This window comes from Boleophthalmus pectinirostris, unplaced genomic scaffold (genome assembly GCF_026225935.1).
Source record: "Boleophthalmus pectinirostris isolate CB_2022bp ecotype Guang Dong unplaced genomic scaffold, ASM2622593v1 HiC_scaffold_2, whole genome shotgun sequence".
Taxonomy (NCBI): domain Eukaryota; kingdom Metazoa; phylum Chordata; class Actinopteri; order Gobiiformes; family Gobiidae; genus Boleophthalmus; species Boleophthalmus pectinirostris.
Window position 1 is genome coordinate 14,932,675 of NW_026571152.1, and position 26,897 is coordinate 14,959,571.

Below are 26,897 nucleotides of genomic sequence, written 5' to 3' on the forward strand. Positions count from 1 at the left end.
TTTTTAACTACGCTTGTAAAGTAAAGAGGTGTCCCCAGCGCGTTTCCTCCGTTCGCTCTTTCTTGAATGTCTGGAAAGTTCTCTGCCCTTCTTAACGCGCAGATCTGATGCCAACAGACACAACGTGGATCTGAAGTGACCTGAACCGACGCCAGTCTGCACACACGGCTGCCTGCTTCACAGCAACACCCGGATCTCTGCTGTCAGGATACTGTTTGTACTAGCATTATAAGCTAGTGGTTTGCTACTTGTCAGGGTTGTAGCTTTGGCCAGCCACATAAGGTACCCACAGTTTACAAGTGCATTGACCAGCTAGCTTTAGCATATTAGCAAGGAAGCGTCAGATAACTGTGGAGAGGCATACGGAGGGAAGCCCACTATCCCAATGACCATGACTGCAGACGAACAGGCGAAAGAAGGACTGGCCACGATCCCGATGGAAGGAGAGGACATCACGCCGAAGAAGGATGGGGGGGTGCTAAAGGTAATGGCAGTAAGGTAGTGTGTTGATGTGGTTAGCTTTACCTGTTACCAAATGGGTTGTTTACAGATCGTGGCTGCAAGGCTAAGCTAACGGAGCTAGAGAAGCTAATTTATTATTCATCACGTACACAGAAACTATAAGCTGTCAGGACCTACGCATGGCTCACATATTCATTTAAAAATGTATTGTAAAATGACGTTAGGGCAATCCCTCTACATTTTATAAGCAGCAAAGTCCCCTTACACCTTTATAGACATGATTAATTTATTAAATTCATTTGTCTTTAAGTAAATTTAGTTGACAGGGAAGATTATCTTTATAGCTGCTGATATTGCAATAATGATGTGATGTGCAATTTATGGGTGACAACATCAACAATGTAAAGCTGATATTGCAATCTTGATGTGCAATTTATGGGTGTCAACATCAACAATGTAAAGCCACCTCATGTTTTTAACCTTCAAAAATACACTGAAATTATTTTAATATTATTTTTCTTTACAGTCCCATCACAATATTCACAACGATTACTATATCAACTTGTTTAATAAATTACATATGGAACAAGAATTTCTCAGCATTTGCCTTGAGTACTTTTTCTTTGCACTGGGGACCTTCTGTTATTTTTCTGTGTTGCACTGACATTTTAGTTGTTCAGGGTTGAATAAATTGTATGACTCATTACTGGTGAAAATTAGCTACTAAAGTGTTTAAATGCACTACAGATTGATAAAACTGCAGAAATTTGACTTTTTTGATATGATCCTGCTGTAGGGATATATTGTTAGTGGCATATTTTGATTATCATAATCATTACCTGGATTATGTACTCTAAAGGCCATGTTATAACAAAGAACAAAGAAGCCCTCAGTCACCATATTTGAACTTTTATTTGGTTGAGTATGTATTTAAAATATCTCAATATACAATAGCAATAGTCAAATAATAATCATAATAATCAATATAATAATAAATCTAATAGACTCATCAAAAAATGGATTGTTGTCTAATCACTACTAAAATTATTGTTTGTTGCAGCCCTAATCGTGCCATGATTTTGTTTATTGACAAATCCAGTATTCATTTTTGTAATAATTGAAATGATTGAAAAAAGTACCTTTATTTCCCCCCCCCCCAGCTGGTGAAACGGGAAGGAACAGGTGAAGAGCTGCCCATGACTGGAGATAAAGTCTTTGTACATTATGTGGGCACACTTCTGGACGGAACTCACTTCGACTCAAGCAGAGACAAGGGAGAGAAATTCTCCTTTGAGTTGGGCAAAGGTTGGTGCATGCACAATCATCTGGTGCACACACTGGTCTTATGCAAATTTAACTCTTGTGAGCTTTAAGTCATGTTAGCATGTTGACACCTCATCTAAAACACACCTAGGGTTGTGTTTTGTTTCATTCACACATGTTAGGCTAATAATAAATTGTTACTCGATCTGTATTTCCAAAGCTAAAAATGCTCTGTTTCACCTTGTGATGTCATTAAGCGATAGCTTTCAAGTTAACAACTTTTACTTTTTTTTATCAGTAGAGATTAGAGTTTTAAAACACAGTGGGGCACTTGCTTTACCACATGACGTCACAAGGTGGAACGTTTTCCATTTTTGGAGGATTTGTGTGTTAAATATGTGTGAATGAAACTGGATGATGAGGAAACCACATTATAACAGAGTTTAAAAAAAAAAAAAAAAAAAAGAAGAAGAAGAAGCGTAATTTGGACCTTTTAAATGTGCCCTGGCTCTCTAACTTTATCATATGGTTTCAGGTCAAGTGATAAGGGCATGGGATATTGGTGTAGCCACTATGAAAGTGGGTGAACTGTGTCAGCTCATCTGTAAGCCCGAGTATGCATATGGTTTGGCTGGGAGTCCACCCAAGATCCCCCCTAATGCTACCCTTGTGTTTGAGGTATGACGAATAATGTGAAAATAAACCCCATTCATTAACTTGTGTTACAAGAGGGACAGTGACATTTTTCTCCATTTTAGATTGAACTTTTTGAATTCCATGGTGAAGACCTAACTGAAGATGAAGATGGGGGAATTATTCGTCGCATTATCACCAAAGGGCAAGGGTACTCCAAACCCAATGAAGGAGCGTCTGTGGAAGGTAAACTACTTATGATCTGTGGGCATTTTACTAATACCTAAATATTAGAATTGAATTACAGCAATAGTAAGTAGTAGGGGGAGTAGTGGCTCAGTGGTCCTTGGTGGTGGTCGTCTGATGGAGCAGAATGACAGCCTTGCTTCTTTCAGTCTACCCCAGGGCAGCTGTGGAGAAAAATGTACTTTACAAAATTTGTGACTGGAGGTCAACGGTTACCTCACACTTTCTGAAAATACTTTTTTTTTCCCCATTCATTTTTCTCATAAATAAAGAAATATTAAACATTTGCTGGGGGCTAATCTTCTCTGTGGTAACTAATGACCATTAGACCTAATAATGTAATTGTGCATCTGTAGTAAAGGATTCAGCTTTAAATCAAATATAGCTTTTTCTTATAACAATTGTAATGCTGATTTATTCTTGACTACAAAAACATTGGACACGATGGCCAAGTTGTTTGTTATAATTTGTGTGTTTTGGGTCTCAAGATGATTATCCTATCGTTAGGCAGAATGAGTTGCAAGTTTTAGTCTTAAAATCCAGTTGGTTTAATCCTCAAATAACTTGTTCTGGCTGAAGGTGATAGGGTTTAGGTAGTGAGGATTCAGAGCAATCATTAAACAGTGCTAGTGCAGCCTCTGAAGCACACTGCTCTGTACTTATATAGTTCTCCAATTGTGAATCAGAATTTTTTTTTTTGTCATTTCAGTATAAATACACAGAAACAAAACACTGCAGTCAGGTCCAGGTTGTGTGTGCATATATTATATTATAGTTTATTATATTATATTATATTATATTTTATTATTTTGTATTGCAATTTATTATATTGTCTTATCTTTTAAAAATCCACTTACGTGGAAGACAAGTTTAGATTAATATTGCAATTTTAAATGTACAAATTATAACAAAATGATCCACGGATGTTATAGATTATTACTTTGTCTCTTAATACATTTGACACATTTATTTATTTATTTATTTTTTCCTCTGTTGTGTCTGTGTGTTACAGTTAGTGTGGAAGGCACACTGGATGAACATGTGTTTTATGAACGGGAACTGAAGTTTGAGGTGGGAGATGGAGAAAGTTTTGATTTACCGGTAGGAGTAGAAAAGGGCATCATGGCAATGGAGCAAGGAGAGGAGGCACTCTTCACTATAAAACCTAAGTATGGAGATTTTCTTACGTCTTCTATTTACTGTTACATTATTATTGACCTGGTTACGAGTGCAAGTAGTTGCTGAATTTGTGAATTTGAATTTGTGATTAATTTCCACATCATTTATCTATATGTTAATGGTAAATTGTCACATTTATACAGTGTAGCTCCATTTTAACCAAAGTCTTCTAAGGTTATTTGATTGGATTCTAAAAGCTCAGTCCTACCAAAAAAATTGAACTGGTCTAATAGTCTTTGAATCTGTCTTATGTCTTCTGCAGATACGGTTTTGGAATTGCAGGAAATGAAAAGCTTGGTGTTCCCGGTGGAGCAACATTAGTATATAAAATTAAGCTAACGGCCTTTGAGAAGGTACAAAATCAAAATTACAGCGAGTATGTTTGTTGAGTTCTTGTCATGTTACTCATGTCTTTTTTTTTTTTATTTATTTATTTATTTTTATTCTGAAGGCTAAAGAATCCTGGGAGATGAACACACCAGAAAAACTGGAACAGAGCGTCATTGTGAAGGAAAAGGGGACACAGTATTTTAAGGTTTGACCACAAATGTACATATTAAAAATGCATTGTCACTTTTTAATGGTGACATTGGTCTGCCACCAATTTTTCTCAATGGAGATGTTATTACCTGAAATATTCCATAACAATACTTATCCAACCTGTAGTTATTCTGTTTATTGCTAAAAAAGTATAGAAAAGTATAGAAAGTCAGATACTTAACGATATTAAAAATAGAAATGAGCCTTTCCTGAATAGCTTTAGAATGATCTTGAGCTGTATCAGAACAAGTATAAGACCACATAGACGCTCACGGACCTCTATGAATCCTACCGAACAACTCAGTGATTACAGATATAAGACTGCATGGTAATATAAAAGAAAGGATTATGATTTAATTAGTGTTTTTAATTCACCAATCGTAGAACCTCTATTGAGTATTGAGTTTGTTACTGAGCCTGGTGGGTGTTCCTGATAGATAAGGTAAATGCCGTACTGTGGAACATGCCAGCTAAAGCAATAACATCTCCATGGATACTAACAGGTGACCGAACATCCACCAGAAAAGTCATAGTACAGCTTTTAAATAAAACACTAGAAAAGAATCACTGTCTAAAACATTATTCCTCATCTCCAGGAGGGCAAATACAAGCAGGCGTCAGTGCAGTACAAAAGGATTGTGTTGTGGCTGGACAATGAGTCAGGTCTACAGGAAGAGGATGAGAAGAAGGCCAAAGCTCTGCGTCTGGCTGCTCATCTCAACTTAGCCATGTGCTATCTGAAGATCCAGGAGCCCAGCCATGCTCTGGACAGCTGTGACAAGGTAAGCAGCACACAGTAGCACACATTATCAAACTCTGAGCAGAGCAATGTCCATGTGAGGCCAGCAGGGGGCAGTAGGGGTACTCTGCCTTACTTCTCAAGGATTGTCCGAAGAGATTACTTATTCAGATTAGTTAGGTTACTTCCCAATCCTTTATTCTTCTTATATTATAGTACTTTACTGTCTTAAAACATGGACAAAACAGAACTAGTTACATTTTAAATAATGTGTTCAAAATTATTCCTAACTTACCTTATGTTATTATTACATTACCTTACATGAATTATTATTATTCACCTTAATGACTTTATAAGCACTTTTCACAATTCTTAGAAAACAGTGCAAAGGTGGCAGAAACTGGAATCCTTATGCGTGCTTTCTGACTATCTGACAACAAGAAAGACAGCAAACAGTGAACTTATTTTGTCCTGAAGAGCTGTTTATACAATATATCTGCTCTGGGGCAATACACATTTTGCTCAAATACATGGAAAAAATACGTGGAAGGCCTTAAATATGGTTCATATTTTTTTGTGACTTTTAGGCTTTGATGCTGGATCCCACAAATGAGAAGGCCTTGTTCAGAAGAGGAGAGGCTCTCTTTGGCATGAAGGAGTTTGACCGAGCCAAGGATGACTTTCAGAAGGTCATTCAGCTGTATCCCTCCAACAAGGCCGCCAAAAGCCAGGTACTGCCTTATAGTGAAACATGGATAGTGATTTTAGTGCTCAGATCTTCTCCTAATGTTGTTTTATAAATGATTTTCAGGTGGCATTATGTCAGAAACGTCTAAAGGAGCAGCATGAGAAGGACAAACGCATCTATGCTAACATGTTTCAGAAGTTTGCAGAGAGAGACTCAAAGGTAAAGCTGATATGTACATAGACAGTGGCTGACTTCTGAATATGTCCTGCAGTTTTAGATGGGACTCTAAACCTCAACCCTCCTCCCTTATATCCTTTTTATATTCTTATATATGATTATCAGATCATAGGGAGTTCAAGTTTTTCAAATTTTGACTTGGAAATTTGAAGAACTTGAACTTGAATATTCTCCATGGGATAATACCCATGGAGAATATTTTTCAGTTTTAACTGGTGTCAAGTGGCAGCTTAAAAAGAAAAATAATATACTATACTGAAATCCATGAGTTCTGAAAAGGAATATATTTATTTGTCAAATAAAGGGTAAATGGTCACATTTTTATGTAGCACATTTCATCAAGGCACTCAAGGCGTTTTTACATCAAGAAACCACTCGCCAAATAATGACTTGTGTAAATAAAATAAGCTTTGGCCTTTGTTTACTATATGCTAGGAAACAGTTAAGGAATTACCTCTAGCACATCTGCTATTGTGCAACTAGGAAGTATGAGTTAAAGTCATCTTATGTTAACTTTTGGTCTAACCTAATCTTATCTCTCTTATCTTGTCTCTCACCTCTACAAATAAACAATTCAAGGGGAAACTAAAATTAAACAAATCAGTGATTCAAATCTTTTTTGATTTTTTTTTTTTTTTTTTTTTTAACATGGCAAATTGACTTTAATAATTACCTGAAATAGTTTTGGTTCACTCTAGACATCGGTTGCCCCCATTTCCTCCCTTGCATTAGTGTACTGTATTCTTATGTAGTATCACTGTATTGTCCCTACACCAGCTTGGGGGCAGGGACAGTACAGCTGCAGCCTCATGTTATACAGCTTTTCCTCCCTCTTTGAAACCTCCCAGTCCTGCTCTGTCCTGTCCTCTATGTAGTTTGTCCATTTCCCTGTGTTCCCTTTGTCTGCTGTGACCCCCACCCTCTTTGGGCAAATGGAGAGGTCAGCCTGCACACATTTCTCATACATTTCTCACACATTTCTGACACCAGCCTGCCTGGAAACTATAGGCATTTTCTCTGGTAGATCGGATGTCTCAATATTGGTTGTCTGTCTCTGGGGTGTGCAGGTGCCACAGGTGTTACAAGGGGTCAATATTTTAAAATCAATTAATTTTCTGTACTATGATCATATTCAAGTTTTACAAGGGTGGATAAATAACTTACTAAATTTATTTGTTTATGACATGCAATATTATTATGGAATTCAAAATGTGTTATTGCAACGGATGTACCTGAAATAAACCAGGGCTAAACCAGGGCTAAACCAGGGCTAAACCAGGGCTAAACCAGGGCTAAACCAGGGCTAAACCAGGGCTAAACCAGGGCTAAACCAGGGCTAAACCAGGGCTAACATTTTAACAGAATCAAAAACTTGGCCTGGGGGGGCAAGTAAAAGAAAATTCTAGTGGAACAAGTTAGACACGAAATACAGAGAAGACGCTTGCATACCACAGTTTGAAAAGCACAGCCTGAGAATGCTACAACACCACTTAAAAGCAACCTCACTTTTTTCTTTTTCCCCCAGAAAGAAGCTGGCGCAAAGACAGAAAACAAAGAGAACAGTAGCGAGTCCATGGAGGTGGAAAATGGACAAGGGGAGACGGAAGTGAAGGAGTAGCATCTTCTGACATAATGGGACATTTGCGTGTTTTGTCCTGCGGTGTGAATGCGAGTGATTTGAGAAAGACGAGCATGTATGGGGAAAAGAAGGCACTGATTCTGGGCATGTCTTTGCTGGCTTACTGTCCAGGCCTATATGTGGCAGCTGTCGAATGAAAAGATTTAAATATGTGAAGAAATACGGCACTTACCCCGCACCGCTTCGGACCTGTGCATGTGGTTTCACTTTTGGGGGAGGAAAATAGATCCATCCAATGAAATACTCCCCCGTTACCCGTTAAGGGCTAGACGCGTTTACTTGCACTACTGTCTTTCCCGCTTCTCCCAAAAATTCTGGCCATCTCTCTTCTTAACTGGGCCTACTGATCAATTTTAGTAGTTGGCTTTTGTTGGTAGTTTTTGTGTTTTTTAAAGGGCCTATATTACACAGATTTTTGATACGTTGTAATTTTGTTACCTCCTCAAAACATACCTGGGTTTGTTTTGTTTCATTCACACATGTTTAACACAGAAACCCTGCATATTCAGGAGTTATTTTCTCAAACTGAAAGCTGAATTGTTTGAGCCTCATTTAAAGTTCTTTGCTTCTCAGTCTGCGATAAAAAATTACTATAAAAAATAACTTTAAAACTACCACTTATCACAAGGCGGAATTTACCATTTTGAGCTTTAGAGATGTAGCCAGTCCAGTAATTCAAGGTTACTCTAATGTTTGAAACAATACACATTTCGGGGTACGTTTATGATGAAGTAAGAATGTTCTAACATGGTTATAAGTTCACATTACTCATACTAGGGTAATATAGGACCTTTAAGGAGTGCCTGTGTCCCTAAAAGTACGTATGTAGCACTGTGGCGTTCTGGAAAGTTGGCCTTGAATATTGATCAGACACATTCTCTTTCTTAATCTGTTATACTGTAGGTACAAGACTGTTCAACTTTTTGCTTTGATAATTTTGTATTTTTGCCCAAAGTGTTGTGGTTATTCCCAAGATAATACATGCAACGTACAGCTTAACTGGAATCTGTATATAACAAGCAGTTGATGATCATATGTAATAAATGGCAAATTGTACAAAGAGCGTGTGTGGTGAGCATTTGTAATAAAGATAATTTACATATATTGTAAAGGAACCGTATATAAACGTATTGGTTTATTATTTGTATGTTTAGTTCACAAAGTTTACTTTTTCAAACCTTCTGCATTGCTTTGCGCATTTTGCAATATTCACACAAGACACAAAAGATTTTCAGATTTATTAAAAAAATTCAGAAAATGTGCCAAAAGCAATTAAAAAAAAAAACTTACCTTACTTTACCGTTTCCGGTGCGGCAGGCGTAAATGCGGATAGCCCACTTGTCACTTACGCTCTAACAACATAACTTTTGTTCGTAAGTAGACAAAAATCTCACGTGCCCTCCAGAAACCAATGCAGAGATTGGTATTTCAAACCGAGTGAGTTTTTATACACCTAGAGAAGTTTGCTTTTATTGTGAAAGGCTGGTTACGCACGCATCTGGATATCAGGTCTTGGAAACTTCACAGCCGCTTAAATCAGTCAGTCGGGACAGGGGGGAGTGTGGGCTTCGGTCCTGAGACACGGAGGAAAGAGTGAGCGGAGGTGCGACTCACAAATGAAGGTAGTTTCACAAATTTTCGTTCTGTAGCGCTGTCCAGTGGATGATTGGACGGACAGGTGGTGCGCAAGATGCCTTCTATGTGGGCTGTGACCAGGTGTCCCAGCTCATCCTTATTGGGGTCCCCGCTCTGGAAAACTTTACAAATGAGCAAACTGCAGACGGTGTTCGCCCTTATGCTCATGTTCCTGCTAGGTGGGTTGCTCTTTGGCTTCTCTGCGCTCAGAGACGTTGGATACTATGGATCCCGTGAGTAGCTATATATATATATATATATATATATATATATATATATATATATATATATATATATATATATATATATATATATATATATATATATATATATATATATATATATATATATATATATAAAGTGTTGGGAAGGTTACTTTTAAAACGTATTCCCCTACAGATTACAGATTACATACCCCAAAATGTAGTTTGTAACGTAATCCATTAAATAATTTAAAGTGAGTAACGTAATCTGAATACTTTGGATTACTTGATATTGTCATGCTTTTTAAAACGACATGAATGTAGCAACCACATCCTGAAAATTCTTGTTTGTTCTCTTCGAATTGTCTGTTGACCCAAAGTCTCCATGAATAAGCAACTGTTTGCTGTAGAGAAGCAAAGAATAGGATCTGTTAGGATTAGGACTAGGATGTTAACATAAAATGTTTTGTCTCCTAAAAGACAATAACAAGATCAGTCTTTCCTTAACCATATTAAAAAATATTATTGATAGAGAAATATTTTTTATATGAGATCTCCTTAAATTATGTCCAACCTGTTAATTGTCATATTGTTTAGACCTGGTTTAGTCCTGACTTTAGACCTGGTTTAGTCCTGGTTTTAGTCCTGGTTAAGTCCTGATTTTAGACCTGGTTTAGTTCTGGTTTAGTCCTGGTTTTAGTCCTGATTTTAGACCTGATTTTATGCCTGGTTTAGTTCTGGTTTAATCCTGGTTTTAGTCCTGATTTTAGACCTGGTTTCGTCCTGGTTTCATCCTGATTTTAGACCTGATTTATTTCTGGTTTAGTTCTGGTTTAGTCCTGATTTTAGACCTGGTTTAGTTCTGGTTTAGTCCTGGTTTTAGTCCTGGTTTAGACCTGGATTAGTCCTATAGTTTAGACCTGATTTAACCCTGGTTTAGACCTGGTTCAGTCCTGGTTTAGTCCTGGTTTTAGTCCTGGTTTAGTCCTGATTTTAGACTTGCTTTAGTCCTGGTTTAATCCTGATTTTAGACCTGATTTAGTTCTGGTTTAGTCCTGGTTTTACTCCTGGTTTAGACCTGGATTAGTCCTATAGTTTAGATCTGATTTAGCCCTGGTTTAGACCTGGTTCAATCCTGGTGTAGTCCTGGTTTTAGTCCTGATTTTAGACCTGGTTTTGTTCTGGTTTGGTCCTGGTTTTAGTCCTGATTTTAGACCTGGTTTAGTTCTGGTTTTAGTCCTGGTTTTAGTCCTGATTTTAGGCCTGATTTTAGGCCTGGTTTAGTTCTGGTTTAGGCCTGGTTTTAGTCCTGATTTTAGACCTGATTTAGTCCTGGTTTAGTCCTGGTTTAATCCTGATTTTAGACCTGGTTTAGTTCTGGTTTAGTCCTGGTTTAGCCCTGGTTTAGACCTGGTTCAGTCCTGGTTTAGTCCTGGACTGGTTTAGTCCTGGTTTTTGTCCTGGTTTTAGTCCTGGTGTTAGTTCTGGTTTAGAAGCTCACAGGAGGAAGCGCAGTTTACGCAGCGTACGTGAGAAAACACGGCGAGAAAACACGGTCCACACGCGGCGCACGTGAGCACGTCGGTGTCCGCGCAGTAGCTGTGGAAGGAGACATGGTCCACACGTTCTCAGGTTGATGACGATGATGAAGGTGTGTGTTTGTGTGCGTGTTCCCTCATGTGGCAGGTCACTATAGGACAGTACTGCAGATATCAGGAGCCTAGGCAGGTTGTTTTCACCAGTGCCAGTAGCTCCGGTTTGACATTTAACTTCTAGGCGATTTTATATTTGTTATTTTTTTTATATTTCACGTCTGGAGAAGAATTTTCCAGACACAAATGTGTGTTTTACCTGTGCACTGCTGCCTCTGTTCTACTGGCTCTTCGACCTCGTCCAATGTGTGACTGACGCCGCCAACATTAACATGACGTTTACATCGCTCTTATTGCCACATTCTGTTTGGGTTTCCGGCAATGAGTGGAATTACCGAAATGAAAAAATAAATAAATGGGATGTAGCACAAAATGTGAAAACAGGAAAATACCTCCTTGTAATCCATTATTTCAGCAAAGTAATTGTAATCCAATTACCACTCATTGAAACAGTAACTATAACTGAATACAGTTACTCATAATTTGTACTCTGATTATGTAACGGTACATGTAACATGTACATGTAATCCGTTACTCCCCAACACTGCTTGCTGAGCAGTTCAGCATATAAACAGTTGTTTTTGTCAGCAACTTGTGGCAAGTGTACGGGTATCGTCTGAGTAATTTAGCCCATATTATAGCGCATCGAAAATGCAGTGCACTCTGCTGTCAAAAGTGGGGAGTGTGGAGTAGTTTGCTTGTTTGTTTGTTTGTTTGTTTGTTTTGTTTGTTTGTTTGTTTGTTTTTGTATGTGTGTGTTTTTTGTTTGTTTGTTTTTTATAAACGGATTAAAAATTTCCTTTTTGATTTTTACCCACGCGGGGGCTTTGTTCTTTGGCAGATTGCATTTAGATAATTGAGCAAGTGAAAAAGAGTATTGATACCATTCTATGTTAGGTAAGGAGAGCCCATCTTGTTCTTTAACAGAGTATAATTTAGAATGATTAACTAAGGGCTTTTTCAATTAGGCCTACATCAAGTGAACATAGCTGATTGGTTAAAATAATTACATTACAGCATTAACTGATCTGGGTATGAATAAGTCTTTATTTATTTATTTATTCATTTATTTATTTAATTGAGCATCATTTTCGGTACATTACAGCAAATGCTTTGTGATTTAGGTGCAAAGAGGTGATCAAAAAGATTAGGTAGAAGTAAAAAAATGTATCTGACTTAGACTTAGACAAACTATTGATCCACAAGGGAAATTATTTGGACACAGTAGCTCACACATCACAGCATCATATAATAACAAAGAGTAAGAAGTAGCAAAAAAGATAGCAAAACAGACATGTGTCAAATAAGGTATATAAATGTACATGTACAAGTCAAAATATAAAAAAATAAACATTCAGCTATATACAGAGGTCACAAGAAAAGAGTGCAAAATGATATGATGACTGACATGACATAGGGTTATCTGTTACATAAAGGTGAGTTGTTGTAAAGTTATATGGCGTATGGTATGAATGTATTCTCATTGTTTGAGCGGAGCTGCAGGAGCCTGTTGTTGAATGAGCTCCTCTGACCTGTTAGTCTGATGCAGTTTGTGAACAGGAGTGTCCATGATGGAGAGCAGTTTGTCCAGTGTCCTCCTGTCCTTCACTGTGACAAATGTCTCCAGCTCACAGCCAGTCACATGATCAGCTTTATGGATCAGTTTGTTAATTTGCCAAATGTCCCTGCTGCTCCCCCAGCAGACCACAGCGAAGTACAGGGCGTTAGTGGCCACCACAGACTGCTAGAAAATCTCCAGTAACTTGCTGCACACATTGAAAGACCTGAGCTTTCTCAGGAAGTAGAGTCTACTCATGCCCTTCTTCTACACAGCATTACAGTTGTTCTCATGGACGCCAAGGTACTTGTAGCAGTCTACTATTCAACGTCATGGCCCTGGCCGGTGCTGGGCTCCACTGCTGTCCTCTTCCTTCTGAAGTCAATCACCAGTTCCTTGGTCTTGTCAATGTTCTGATGATTTGCCTGGGACCACTCCACAAAGTTTGCAATCAGTGTCCTGTACTCCAGCACCTGTACATCTTTGATACATCCTACCACTGCAGAGTCATCAGAGAACTTCTGCAGGTGGCCAGACCCAGAACTGTACTGGAAATCAGAGGTGAACAGAAATGGAGACAGTACTGTACCCTGTCCTGAGTTTTACAGTTCACTAGGGATGGGCATGATTAGTCGATTAATTGATAATTGATTAAGCATTTCATCTATTACGTTCATTTTAATCGACAAACAGAATGCAGGTTGCTGTGCGTAGCGTGACCAAACAGGGGTCCGGACATGTAGCTCTCTGCACCCAGAAGGAGCGAGCAAACACAAACAGTCAGTCAGCCTGCAACGTACCGAAGCACAAATGTGTATTTAACGATGACTTGTACAAGAAATTCCACGCGTTCCGTTATGTTCGGGACAAGTGTGAGTCCATGTGCAAAGTGTACAAAGCAGCACATATGTTTCGTTGTCCAGTGGAAAAAAGCTTTGCCAGGTGAGAGTCGCGCAATGTCGATGACGAGTCCCCACTTCCCTCCCCCCGTACGGTGTCCTGGTTTTGACAAATGCAAATATGGTCACACTAACCTGTATTCCATTGAGTCATGTCTTTTAATCTGACAGAAATTAACAGCATTAGCGCACAAGAGCTGTAGTTTTATCTTCGCTTAGATTATGCAATTTAGCGATGCGGTTTTAAGTTTTGTTTCTGTGAGAGTTGCGCAAAACTGAATTAAACACATTATAATCCCAAACGGATTGATGTGGCTCTAAAGTCGTTACGGTTTATATGTCGTAAAGTTGAATTTATTTATGCAGATTAGTAGTGCAGATAGTAATAATAATGATGATCATTTTAATATAATAACGTTAATGATTCATCGATAATCGATCGTTAATTCTTCCGACAATCGATTAAGAAAATTTGATTGAATGCCCATCCCTACAATCCACATACTGATGAAGAGTGGGTAAAACATTGTTCAAGGAAGCATGATTGAAGTCACCAGAAATCAAAAGTAGAGCCTGTGGGTGTTTTGACTGCAGCCCAGCAACATTGTATAACTTGTCACAGGCAGCATCTTCACCCGCTGAAGAAGGGATGTAAACTCCGATGACTGGACAGAAGTAAATTCCCTTGGCAAATAATATGAACGCATTCCCAAAGCCAAAAGTTCAATGTCTGGTGAACAGATATATTGCTTCACAGTAATATGGCCAGGATTACCCCACCTCTCGTTCACCAAAACAGCAATCCCACCGCCCTTCTTCTCACCACTAATGAGAGTGTCTCTGTCTGCCCGGCCTCTGTCTTAAAGCCTGGTACAGATGCACTGTTGTCAGAGAAGTTTGAATGAAGCCAGGTCTCTGCGAAGCACATGATACTGCTGACAGTGTACTCCCTCTGGGTCTGAACAAGCGCACAGAGTTCGTCCATCTTATTTCCCAATAACCTTACATTCCCCATCAGAACTGTCGGAACCACAGGATTGAACTTCCTTCTCACTCTCACTCCAGTGTGACATCCTCTGTGCGTCCTCCTCCTTAGTTACGCAGGAATGTCAGGCTTAACTTCAAACAGCACTAGGGACTTGGACAGTGAAAGGCGATGCTCTGGAATACACAATAGGCCGTGTGGACTACTGGGCTACACAGCAAAGAACAAAGCGAAAAAGAAGAGATAAGAGATAAGACAAAAGATAAAAAACGCCCAAAAAATATGGTGAGTGTTTAATTGGATGAATCAAGTAATAAAAATAAAATAAAATCTTAAAGTGCAAAGAAGAATAACTTAAAAAGGTAGTGGTTTTCAGGAAAATCTTCAGGAGCTACCCAGCTGCTACTCTCTCAGGTGCTCAGGGTGTGACCCCTTATTCCAGAATTTAGTAGTTAGCTGCTATGTGTGTGCTATGTCTGCAGAAACTAACTACAATTTAGAATATACTAGTATAGAAATATTTGTACAGCAGTACTAAAATAGGATATAGGAAATGATTCAGAAAAGCACACAACAAAAATATACAGTGCAACAATATTCAGAACAATTAACTTGCCAAGTCCTCATGATCTACATATTTTTTGAACATAGATAATTTGGCCTTTTGTTTTAAATTCATTGAAGTTAGTACATGCTTTTATAATTTTGTCTAAAGCATTCCAGAGGTCAACGCCGCACCATCTTCACAGCTGTGCAAATTCATGTTTGTTTTTTTTTATTCAATATTCCTCTCAATGTATATCTCCTACCTTTCTGTTTGAAAATAAAGATTGAATGTTCTTACAGGTTTTGTTTTGCCTTGTACATCAATGGTAAAGTTTTAATTAAATTTGGCCTCAAGTTTGAGCTATTTTGAATTTCTCTGTAGCCAGCATTGTGTAGTATCCATACTGCTCTTTTCTGTAGTTTGAACAATGGATTTGTATTATTTCTGTAAGATGCCCTGAACTTCCACACCATAACTAATGGATGGAAGAATGAGGGAACTATGCAGAATGGACAAGAGCTTCCTCGTTGTGTTTCTATAGCACATTGAAACTCTAGCAAATCTTGTCTACAGTTTGCAAAACTGTGCACACTAACAAATTAGAATGTTTGAAAAAGTACACTTTGTGAACAAAATGTAACCCAGTCTTGTTAAAAGGACACTTTTTACAAAAAAAACACACACACACACATTTTTCAAATCTCTGTTTTTTAGCAGTTGGTATTTGGGCTGTGTCTTTTGGATCCTTGAGTGGCAAGTTTTGTGCCAAAATGTATTCTTTAGTGTCAAAGAAATAGAAAAAAAAAAACATCCTAGAGATATATTGTCACAAATTCCACCCATGGATTATACCATACTCCTTTTGCATATAGTCAATGGTATTCTGTAAGCATTAGCCTGTCAACTAATTCTTATTAAGAAACGCTAGTGTTTAATCTTTATTAAAACAGTATCAAAATTACATATTCATTTGAGCGGGTATCAATACTAAAAGAATCACATTCATTCGAGCTGTATCAGAACAAGTATAAAACTACATAGACTAATAGACTAATATACGCCCATGGACCACTATGGAACCTACCTGGACAACTGAGGGATTTACACAGATGTAAGACCATATGGTAACATAAAAGAGAGAACTATGATTTAATGTTGAAAATCAGATTCTAATTTGTGTTTTTTGTACTAGTTGCAGGTGGTATTCATAGTTATAGTTAATCATAGGTTTATGTCACAGGTTTTTGTCGTATCAAGGACACATATAGGCCTCAGTATGTGCGACTTGGGAGCACTCTGTCCAATATCGTGGTCAGTAATATAGAAGCTCTCCTGGGCACTTCTGATTTCCACTATAGCTCTGGATCCTACCACCTGTAGAAGATGATTCTGTGGTGATAGGGTGTATCGGAGATGGACAGGAGCTGGAGTATAGGACGCTGATTGCAAATTTTGTGGAGTGGTTCCAGCCAAACCATCTGCTCTTCAAAGGTGTTCAAAATGTTGCATATAACAGGACTCTGAAACTTTTGAATGAAAAAATAAGCCAGTTAAATTTTTATTTTATTTAGTCTGACTTCACTTTAAAGCTCAACTAACTCTTCACCTTGTTTGATTTCCACAGGATACTACACCGACAACAGTTGGGATAAAACCTCTTCATTTCGATGGGTAATCTCACTTTTGTTCAATGACGCCAAAAATATTTAAATTGTTTTGAAAAAAAAATAGCATAATTAAACACTAAAGTTAGGTACACTATGTAACTTTTCTGTTGCTCGTCTCCATGTCAATGTTATTGCTTTACCTTGAATGTTACGCAGTAGGGCATTTAACCTTTCTATCTCATATTAATCAAATTAGGGTTTTATTACAAATGTATTACCATGAATGGGCTTTCCTCTCTACAGATCTAACTCGACTCAGGTCTGTCACCTGCTTGTCTCCATGGAGATGGATAAGATTAATGCTATACTGGGAGAAAATCCCAGCAAAGCAATCACATTTCTAAGTAGGTGGCAGACCATCCACCAGCAGAACTTTTCTTTGAACACTGTGAACCTTTAAATAATACAACTAAATACTACAATAAAGATGAAATAAAGTCACAAGTGGCATTGAACAATCCTTGTAGGCCATGCTTTGTACCCGGCTGAATCGGCACTCCCCCTAAGGATGGCCCGTCAACAAATTTAAACAGTTCTAATTACATTGTAAAAATTATTTTCAACTTTATTTTTCCAATATCGATATTAGCACTGTTATATTGTCCCAAGTATTACCTTCTTATCTTAGTCATGTGTGGATTTACTGTTAGAGTTGACAGCAGGATGGGAAATGACCACTGATATAGTAGTAGTGTTTTGGTTTGTTTTTTCAGATACTGCCCTCCAAAGAAGACTCTGGGGAGGATTGGGGTGTTTGGAGTGGGAACTACACTCCGTTGCCGTGGAGAGCAGAGGTAAAGTGAATGTGCCTATACATGTAGGGCTTTATAATGACTAGCCTTGCGCACTCACAGTCACGCCTGGACCTGCTGCTGTCCTCACTGAGCTGCTAGTGTGTTCTACTGACCCATCTACTCTTGAACTACATTTTGATTGATTCATGCATGTTTGAGTAATCTTGTACTGTCCTGTATCTGAGGACCCCTGTCCTGCACATTGCTCTGTACTTAACTGCGATTATTTTAAAAATGCATATACGCAGGGTTCAAAATGTCACATAGCTATTTTTCAACAATAAAAACATATACATGAATGTATGTATGTAATAGTTTAGTCCTAAATAGTTTAATGCAAAATACCCTGCTAAAAGCATCATGTGTTTTATTTAAGTTATCTCATTTTGTTAATAATGAGCACCAAATTCTGGGCTCTGGGAACAAATCATTTTGGTGGGCTTACACTACATGTTGTCAAATGAAAAGAAATATGCACATTACAGACTTTGCGAAGTGCCCTGCCCTGCACTGGGTCCTGGGTAAACAATATCCTTTACTCCCATCCTATTTTTGTGGGGGAAAAAAAGAAAATACACTACAAGTTTGGACACACCCTCTCATTCAGTGTTTCTTTTCTTTATGTTTACTACTTTCAACATTTTATACATCAAATCAATGATGCAACAAATATGGAATTATGTGGCAAAGAAAGAAACAGTTAAATAATAAATAAATATTGACAGCGCTGCAGACGCTTGGCCTTCTCTCAATAATCTTTATAATAAATTTACCTGAAATTGTTTTCACTTTACAAGTGTCAAGGTCAAGAAATACCAAAAGTGCAAACCAGGGTTCAAAGCAAAGGCTGGCTATATTTGATTTTTGTTTGCTGCAATCCATATGTGCTCATTCATAATGCTGATGCCTTCAATGAGAATCCACAGTCCAAATAATGATGGAAGTAAAGAAGGAAAATAAATGAAAAAGTATGTCTAGTCTTTTGACTGGAAGTGTATTTCTTTGAACCGCTTAAGGTACAAGTTAGCTTCAGTTTACAATAGCCTTCTTAAAACTTGGTCCAAATCACAAAGCCAGTCATAAGCTAATCAAGTGATTGTTTTATAAGTAAACATGTGTAGAGCAAGTAAATAAATCAAGAGGCAAGGAAGAGTAAAATAAAGTTTAGGGTAAGTAAACAAATCTCGGGTAAGTAAACTAATCCAGAGGAAGTTTCTGGTATAACTCCTCCCCTTGTACTTATCCTTGCTCCCCTCCCCTCAGGGCACCATAAATTCTAGCTCCTCAGACCCCTACCTCCTGATTGAAAATGACTTCTGGACAGCTAGCCAAAACATCCCAATTAATAAAATGACTGCCACTGAAACTTTTATTACATAGACCACTTCTCGACAAATTAAAAATGGTCAAATTGTCAAACGTAACCATCTTTACAGCAGCATTGTTTTCAACTTTAAATAGAAGAACACCCAGAAGGTTACGTGTTTTTACTGGCTTGTTTATGGCTATGTCACCGTGTCACATATCCATAGGTAGTTCATTCTATCTGTTTCTATTGAATGCACTTACAATTGACTGAAAGCTTATCCAAATGCATTCATAAATATAGACTCTGCCCATGTGAAAATAACAAAACATATGCCTGGGCAATAGGAAATAAATGTATCATAAAATGTATTACTATTTTCAATTCAGTTTTATTTTGTTCCTATAAAACAAATATAAATGTGTAATACTAATTTCTAGAACATGTACAAGACAGAACTTTAATCATTAACTCCCAAAAACTGTCTTCCTCCAAAGTCTTCTGTCTGCTCCAAACCACATGCCTTTATTAAGGATTGGGTGTAGACAACTCCATTGAAAAGACCCAACCATTAGGAAGGACTCAATTTTGATATTGACTAAATTGAATTGTGACTGATAGGTAGACAGGCATGGTTCATCTGTATCAAAACAAACTTGTTTGCTTACAGGAAAAATATTACTGGGGACTAAAAACACAGACATGTGTTACTGAAATGAACAACTCTGCTTGGATGGCCATGTTTGAGCCTGGTCTGAGGTGTATTGGAGGGAGTGGTGACCAAGCTGATATCCCTCTATATAAAAACACACAGAGATATCAGTCTGGATATGTTGGGAAAGTCGTCATTGTAATAATACATATCTACTGGTCCTGTTCACCTGAAACAAAAACACAGAGGCACAAAATTCAAAGTAAGTCTCAAAGGATGGAGTTGTAGAGTGAAACATGTTTAGTAGCTAACCTCATTATGGGTCCTTATCCCCATATTGTGTATTGGCTCTCTCACCTTCAGCATTGTCTGGGCGGTTTTCACTCTGAAATGTCTTGATAGCAAAAAACACTGTTCAGATTACCTCCAAAATTTTCTCAACATAGAACCATGCCTGGACAAATGAGGGATTGGGTTACACCTCCTTAAATGTTCAAAGTGTTCTGTATTACACAATCCGCCAAAATATTGTGCATTCCTAAATTACTGAGCGATAAGTTCATAACCTTCTCTCTTTGTGTGTCTTTTATTCAGTCACAAGAGTGTAAAACTGAGCAGTGCATTCATATGTCTGTCTTCTGTTTGTAGTACATGGGACAAGCCAACCTCCATGTTTTTGATGAGTGGTGTGGCAGCTCAGTGGATTCCCTCCGCAAGAACGTGCACTACCCTCTTCACCCACATGTAAGTCCATTCAGCTATGCAATACAGTTAATTTATTATTGGGTAGCAGTAGAAGTAGTAACAGTAGTAGCATTTGTAGTTGCAATGGAGCATCAGCACTTAGTAATAATTGTAATAGTAATAGTTATAGCAGTAGTAGCATTGTAGTGGTAACAAAAGCAACAGTACTAGTAGTAGGCTAGTACTGGTAGTAGTTGTCTCTGATATGAGAGTATTTGATATGAAGTAATAGTACTAAAAATTGTACACTAGTAGTTGTTGGAGGATAAGCTGTCGTAATATAAACTCACACAGACATGTACATGCCCATCGATCATTTTGGAACCTACCACTAAGGGATTACACAGATAGAACGCCACATGGTAATATACTGGTAAAAGAAAGTACTATTAGGATTTGTATTTATTTATTTATTTTTTTTTTTTTATTGTGGCGTATGTGAACTTTAAGAGAGATTTGCCATAGCGTGTAAGAATGTTGCTATTGCTTTTTCCAACCCCCTATAGAAACTTTTAAACAAAGAAGAGAGACGTGGTTGTAGATCCAGTAGAATGTCATTTGTGAACAACATTCTACTGTTAAAAAAACAACTATGGCATCCTGTCTGTCACTGCACTAGCTACACAACCGGTATTTTCTGACACCCAATTTACATACTTGGAGTTGGGTTTTGTTTGATTCACACATGTTTAACACACAAACCCTGCATATTCAGACAGACAGACATCTTCACTAGACTCATTTGGATAATTTCAGCCCTGGAATTGTCAATCTAAATCTAAATACCTTTGAAAAATATGTTTGAAAGAATATGATTTGGACAACAATGAATGAAATAAAACAGGTGGAAGTGGTGGTGTGTATCAATGTAAACTGAGAAAAAAACACAGACTAAAATGCAGGATATTATGTCTATGAGTTATAGGAGGAAAATGACACTGTGAGCACTGACATTTTATCCATTTTGAATTGTTCTCATGTGGTTGTTGTCCCTTGTGGTTTTAAGGATGCCATTGTTCATCCTTAACAAAATGTCACTCGATCCCTCAGACCTGAACAGTTTCAAGCTATTTCCAATCTGCCCTTCTAGGCCAAAATTGTAGAAAAAATTGTTGCCACTCAGTTGACTCGGCACATGAAAAATAATAATATCTTTGTTAACAAGTTTTCTTAAGTTCAAGTCTGACTTTCGATCCAAACACAGCACATTAGCGCCTCTTATCAAGGATACCAATTACCTTATTTTTTTTTATTTTTATTTTTTTTTGACAAAAGGTTTATGTTCAATTTTTGTTTTGCTTGATCAGTGTTCTACTTTTTATACATTTGACCATATCATCCTACTAAAATGTCTGTGTTGGCATTTATATATATATATATAATAAATAATATATAATATATATATATATATATATATATATATATATATATATATATATATATATATATATATATATATATATAAAAAATGTGTTTCTCACCTTCCACGGTGGTAGGTCTCTCTCACCCTCATTCAGCTCGGGTCCTCTACCAGAGGCCTGGGAGCTTGAGAGTTCTGCGCAGTATCTTTGCTGTTCCCAGTACTGCACTTTTCTGGACTGAGATGTCCGTTGTTTTTCCCGGTATCTGTTGAAGCCACTCTTCCAGTTTGGGGTTACAGCCCCGAGTGCTCCGATCACCACAGGCACCACTGATGCCTTTACTTTCCAGGCTCTCTCCAGCTCTTCCTTGAGCCCCTGGTATTTCTCTAGCTTCTCGTGTTCCTTTTTCCTGATATTACCATCGCTTGGTATTGCGATGTCAACCACCACGGCTCTGCTCTGTTTCTTATCCACCACCACTATGTCTGGTTGGTTCGCCATCACCATTCTGTCAGTCTGTATCTGGAAGTCCCACAGGATCTTGGCTCGGTCATTCTCCACAACCTTTGGAGGTGTTTCCCACCTTGATCCTGGGGTTTCCAGCCCGTACTCTGCACAGATGTTTCTGTACACTATGCCCGCCACTTGGTTATGTCGCTCCATGTATGCTTTCCCTGCCAGCATCTTACACCCCGCAGTTATGTGCTGGACTGTCTCAGGAGCCTCTTTGCACAGTCTACACCGTGGGTCTTGTCTGGTGTGGTAGATCTGGGCCTCTATTGCTCGAGTGCCCAGGGCCTGCTCCTGAGCAGCCAGGATCAGTGCCTCTGTGCTGTCCTTCAGACCAGCCCTCTCAAGCCATTGGTAGGATTTCTTGATATCAGCCACCTTCAGTTATGCTCCGGTGGTACGCCCCATGTAGGGGTTTGTCCTGCCATGATGGTCCCTCCAGCACCTCTTCCTCTGGACCCCACTGTCTGAGACATTCTCTGAGCACCTCATCTGCCGGGGCCTTGTCCTTGATGTACTCAAGGAGCTTGGATGTTTCATCCTGGACAGTGGTTCCCACACTCACTAGTCCTCGGCCCCCTTCCTTCCGGCCTGCGTACAGTCTCAGGGTGCTGGATTTGGGATGGAACCCTCCATGCATGGTCAGGAGCTTTCGTGTCTTAACATCTGTGGTCTGTATCTCCTCCTTTGGCCAGCTTACAATCCCTGCAGGGTATCTGATCACTGGCAGGGCGTAGCTGTTGATTGCCTGCACCTTGTTCTTGCCATTGAGCTGGCTTCTAAGGACTTGCCTCACTCTTTGCAGGTATTTGGCCGTAGCCGCTTTCCTTGTTGCCTCTTCGAGGTTGCCACTTGCTTGTGGGATACCAAGGTACTTGTAACTGTCCTCAACGTCTGCTATTGTTCCCTCTGGGAGTGACACCCCCTCTGTGTGGACTACCTTCCCTCTCTTTGTCACCATCCTGCTACATTTCTCAAGCCCGAATGACATCCCAATGTCTGTACTGTAGATCCTTGTGGTGTGGATCAGTGAGTCGATGTCTCGCTCACTCTTAGCGTACAGCTTGATGTCATCCATGTAGAGGAGGTGACTGATGGTGGCCCCGTTTCTGAGTCGGTATCCATAGCCAGTGCGGTCGATTATTTGGCTGAGAGGGTTCAGGCCTATGCAGAACAGTAGTGGGGACAGTGAGTCTCCTTGGTATATGCCACATTTGATGGACACATGTGCAAGTGGCTTCCCCTTGGCTTCAAGGGTGGTTTTCCACAACCGCATCGAGTTCGCAATGAACGCCCTTAGAGTCCTGTTGATATTGTACAGCTTCAAGCACTCAGTGATCCATGTGTGTGGCATTGAGTCATAGGCTTTCTTGTAATCAATCCAGGCAGTGCACAGGTTGGTCTTACGGGTTCTGCAGTCACGGGCGACTGTTCGGGTCAACCAGGAGTTGGTGTTTGGCTCCCCTGGTGTTTTTGCCGATACCCTTCTGTGCTGCACTCATGTATTGATTCATGTGCCCACTTATCTTAGCCGCAATGATGCCTGACATGAGCTTCCATGTTGTGGAGAGACAGGTTATTGGCCGATAGTTGGATGGGACTGCACCCTTTGAAGGATCCTTTAGGATCAGGATCGTACGCCCTTGGGTTAACCATTCAGGGTGAGTCCCATCCCTTAGCAGCTGGTTCATTTGTGCTGCCAGGCGCTCGTGGAGGGCAGTGAGCTTCTTTAGCCAGTACGCATGGATCATGTCAGGGCCCGGTGCGGTCCAGTTTTTCATACCTGAGACTCTTCCCTGGATGTCTGCCACTGTGATGGTGACTGGATTCTGTTCAGGGAGGTTGCTGTGGTCTTCTCTCAGATCCACCAGCCACTGTGCATCGGTGTTATGTGATGCCTCCCTTTCCCATATGCCTTTCCAGTACCTCTCAGTCTCCAGCCTTGGTGGGTATGCTCTGCTGTTATTACCCTGCCACTGAGCGTACACTTTCGCCGGTTGTGTTGCGAACAGCCGGTTTATTCGTCTGGCCTCGTTATCTCGTGTGTACCTCTTTAGGCGGCTGGCCAAGGCTTGGAACCTTTGTTTACTATTACAAGTACAAGTAAAAGTTTAAAAATCTACTAAAAAAATTACAATATTATTATTTATTACAGTTACAAGTTACAGGTCAGACCTGTGGAGAGGCCACACATTTTTCACTAAAGAATGTGTTTTTCAAAGCATTTTCTTAATTGAAAAATGCACAATGGATATGATTAATGCCATACAGTGGAACATTTTTGGTAAAGCAATAACATCTCTGTAGAGACAATCAGGAAAGCTTTAAATAAGTGGACCATTCTAACCCTCTCAAGTGCTTTGTAAACATGGTCACAGGCAAAGCATTGTGTCTGGGCACATTCAACATGTCTGTGTGAGCTCCTTGGATGGTTCTAAACCTGATGCTTCTGTTTCCTGTTTCCTCCTCTGCTCAGGTCAGGACCACAGTCAAGAAGCTGGCATTGGCCCCACAACAGCTTAATTATGGCCTTCGGTTATTTGGCTACATACATCCTCCTGCTGACGGTAACTATCTTTATCTAGTTTGATCATGTTAAAGATGCAGTAGACTTTCTGGCTGATGGTCCATCATCTACTTGTTTCCATGGAGAGTTTTTTTTTGCCTAGCATGTTACACAGTATAGTTTTAAACTTAAACATATCTATCTACATGGTGAAAAGCAGCTGAATAATAAAAATAATGCAACTTTTTGGACACTCAAATATGCTTTACAGAGCATTATCCATTCATTCCACACCCGGTGGTGGTAAGCTACTATTGTAGACACAGCTGCCCTGGGGCAGACTGACAGAAGCGAGGCTGCCAATCTGCACCATCAGCCCCTCCGACCACCACCATCACTCACGCACACAACACTTTCATACTAGGCAATGTGGGTGAAGTGCCTTGCCTAAGGACACAACAAAAGTTTTTGTGACTGGCTCCCCACTGTGGCACCTGATTTTCCCAGTAGGCTCCCGTCCAAGTACTAACCAGGCCCAGCCTTGCTTAGTTTCTGAGATCTGACGGGATCAGGCATTGACAAGCTGGTATGACTACAGGCTATGCTACAGGTCAGCTCTGTAGTGAGGCAACATTGCTTACATGAAGAATGCACGTTTTCAATGTATTTTTAAACCAAAAAAATAAAATAATATTTAGTTGAATAAGTGCTAAATAAATTTGTAATCCTATACTATGTGGCAGACCCTCCACCAGAAAAGTCACTTTAAAGTGGACTGTAAAAGCAACATTGTGTAGTTTTCTGGCGGTCGGCACTTCACCTGTAGATTCTTTCCACATACCCACTCCTCACCTGAACCTACACTTGCCCTCCGCTGAGGTCTTTCCCATAAAGGAACAATAAAGTGTACCTTAAACAGAGGATTGTAACTGTCCATTTCTTTCAGGAGAGTACGTGTTTGCATTGAGCTCGGACGATAACTCAGAGCTGTGGCTGAGCACGGACCATTCCCCTCTGAACCTGCTGCTCCACGCCTGGATCGGGAAGGTATATCCACTGTCCAGGATTTCAAGCACAACAAGGTTACATAACTGTAAATAAACAATGTATTTAATGTAATTTTGTGTTTTAGACTGGTGCTGAATGGACAGCTCCTGGAGAATATGATAAATATATCCACCAGAAATCTGTACCTATAAGGTTTGTCCACAACTTGATTGTAATATTTTAAGGTCCTGTATATCGCAAAAATACCTCCTGAGCTTAAGACATGTTATAATGCTGTTATCTCCTCAAAAATGTACCTGGAGTTGTGTTTTGTTTCACACATGTTTGAGTAATACAGTTACATTGCAAATGTAATAACATATAATCATAAAGCAATGTGGAACTTTTGAAAATAATTATTTTGGGTAGAATAGCAATAGCCAATTATCTTTGAATTACAACCACACAATGCAGCAAAATGTAGACCATGAGGCTGTGTGTGCTAGCAGCAGTGACATGGTTGTAATTTAATGAGTAATGGACATTAACATAACATATACTACTGATAAAATGTGACTTAATCAGATTTTTTTTTTAACTGATTTTGTGTGTGAACATTGAACCCAACAGCCTTGCAGTAGTGTGTGCTGTGTGCAGATTATGGCAGCGATCAACTAAAATAATTCTTGGTAGAGTAAAAACATGTGCTGCCAATTGTTTAAACAAAAAATCACCATGCTAAAACCTCTCAAAACTTTTAAGTATCTGACCCAAACTGCACTCACTGACTATACAACTCTACAAATTTACAGGGGTTTATGCAAAAACTACTGTACAGAAAAGTATTATGAGAATTTTTACTTATAAATACCAAAAAATACAAAATCCTCATCTAACTCACTCACTATTTCCCATATAAATCCATCCATCCATCCATCCATTTTCGTCCGCTTATCCGGGGCCGGGTCGCGGGGGGGAGCAGCCTAAGCAGGGACTCCCAGACTTCCTTCACCCCAGACACGTCCTCCAGCTCCTCCGGGGGGACCCCGAGGCGTTCCCAGGCCAGCCGAGAGACATAGTCCCTCCAGCGTGTCCTGGGTCTTCCCCGGGGCTTCCTCCCGGCGGGACATGCCCGGAACACCTCCCGAGGGAGGCGCCCAGGAGGCATCCGGAACAGATGCCCGAGCCACCTCAACTGGCTCCTCTCGACGTGGAGGAGCAGCGGCTCTACTCCGAGCTCCTCCCGTGTGACTGAGCTCCTCACC

At 39.4% G+C, this 26,897-nt stretch overlaps 2 protein-coding genes and 1 pseudogene across 2 annotated transcripts in view; 2 read left to right on the top strand and 1 right to left on the bottom strand.

Moving 5' to 3' along the window:
• The first annotated feature begins 99 nt into the window (after positions 1-99).
• On the top strand, positions 100-8,688 carry fkbp4 (FKBP prolyl isomerase 4). The gene is made up of 11 exons (XM_055155158.1): positions 100-484; positions 1,623-1,767; positions 2,261-2,403; positions 2,484-2,604; positions 3,617-3,773; positions 4,046-4,136; positions 4,235-4,318; positions 4,920-5,105; positions 5,650-5,793; positions 5,874-5,969; positions 7,513-8,688. The coding sequence occupies exons 1-11, from the start codon at positions 386-388 to the stop codon at positions 7,603-7,605; spliced, it is 1,359 nt and encodes a 452-aa protein (XP_055011133.1). The 5' UTR covers positions 100-385; the 3' UTR covers positions 7,606-8,688.
• Positions 8,689-9,205: 517 nt separating this feature from the next.
• b4galnt3b (beta-1,4-N-acetyl-galactosaminyl transferase 3b) overlaps positions 9,206-26,897 on the top strand; it is a 36,052-nt gene continuing 18,360 nt past the window's right edge. Inside the window, exons 1-7 of the mRNA XM_055155970.1 lie at positions 9,206-9,494; positions 16,730-16,776; positions 17,486-17,566; positions 20,173-20,268; positions 24,616-24,706; positions 25,592-25,692; positions 25,778-25,845. Of these exons, the coding sequence (XP_055011945.1) occupies positions 9,317-9,494; positions 16,730-16,776; positions 17,486-17,566; positions 20,173-20,268; positions 24,616-24,706; positions 25,592-25,692; positions 25,778-25,845 (662 nt within the window). The 5' untranslated portion in view covers positions 9,206-9,316. The remainder of the gene's footprint in view (positions 9,495-16,729; positions 16,777-17,485; positions 17,567-20,172; positions 20,269-24,615; positions 24,707-25,591; positions 25,693-25,777; positions 25,846-26,897) is intronic.
• On the bottom strand, positions 25,128-25,245 carry LOC129409571 (5S ribosomal RNA; annotated as a pseudogene).

Coding starts and splice junctions, on each gene's coding strand:
- fkbp4 (XM_055155158.1), top strand. CDS start 386: ATGACCATGACTGCAGACGAACAGGCGAAAGAAGGACTGGCCACGATC. Junction 485..1,622: donor AGGATGGGGGGGTGCTAAAG/GTAATGGCAGTA, acceptor CCCCCCCCCCAG/CTGGTGAAACGGGAAGGAAC. Junction 5,794..5,873: donor ACAAGGCCGCCAAAAGCCAG/GTACTGCCTTAT, acceptor AATGATTTTCAG/GTGGCATTATGTCAGAAACG.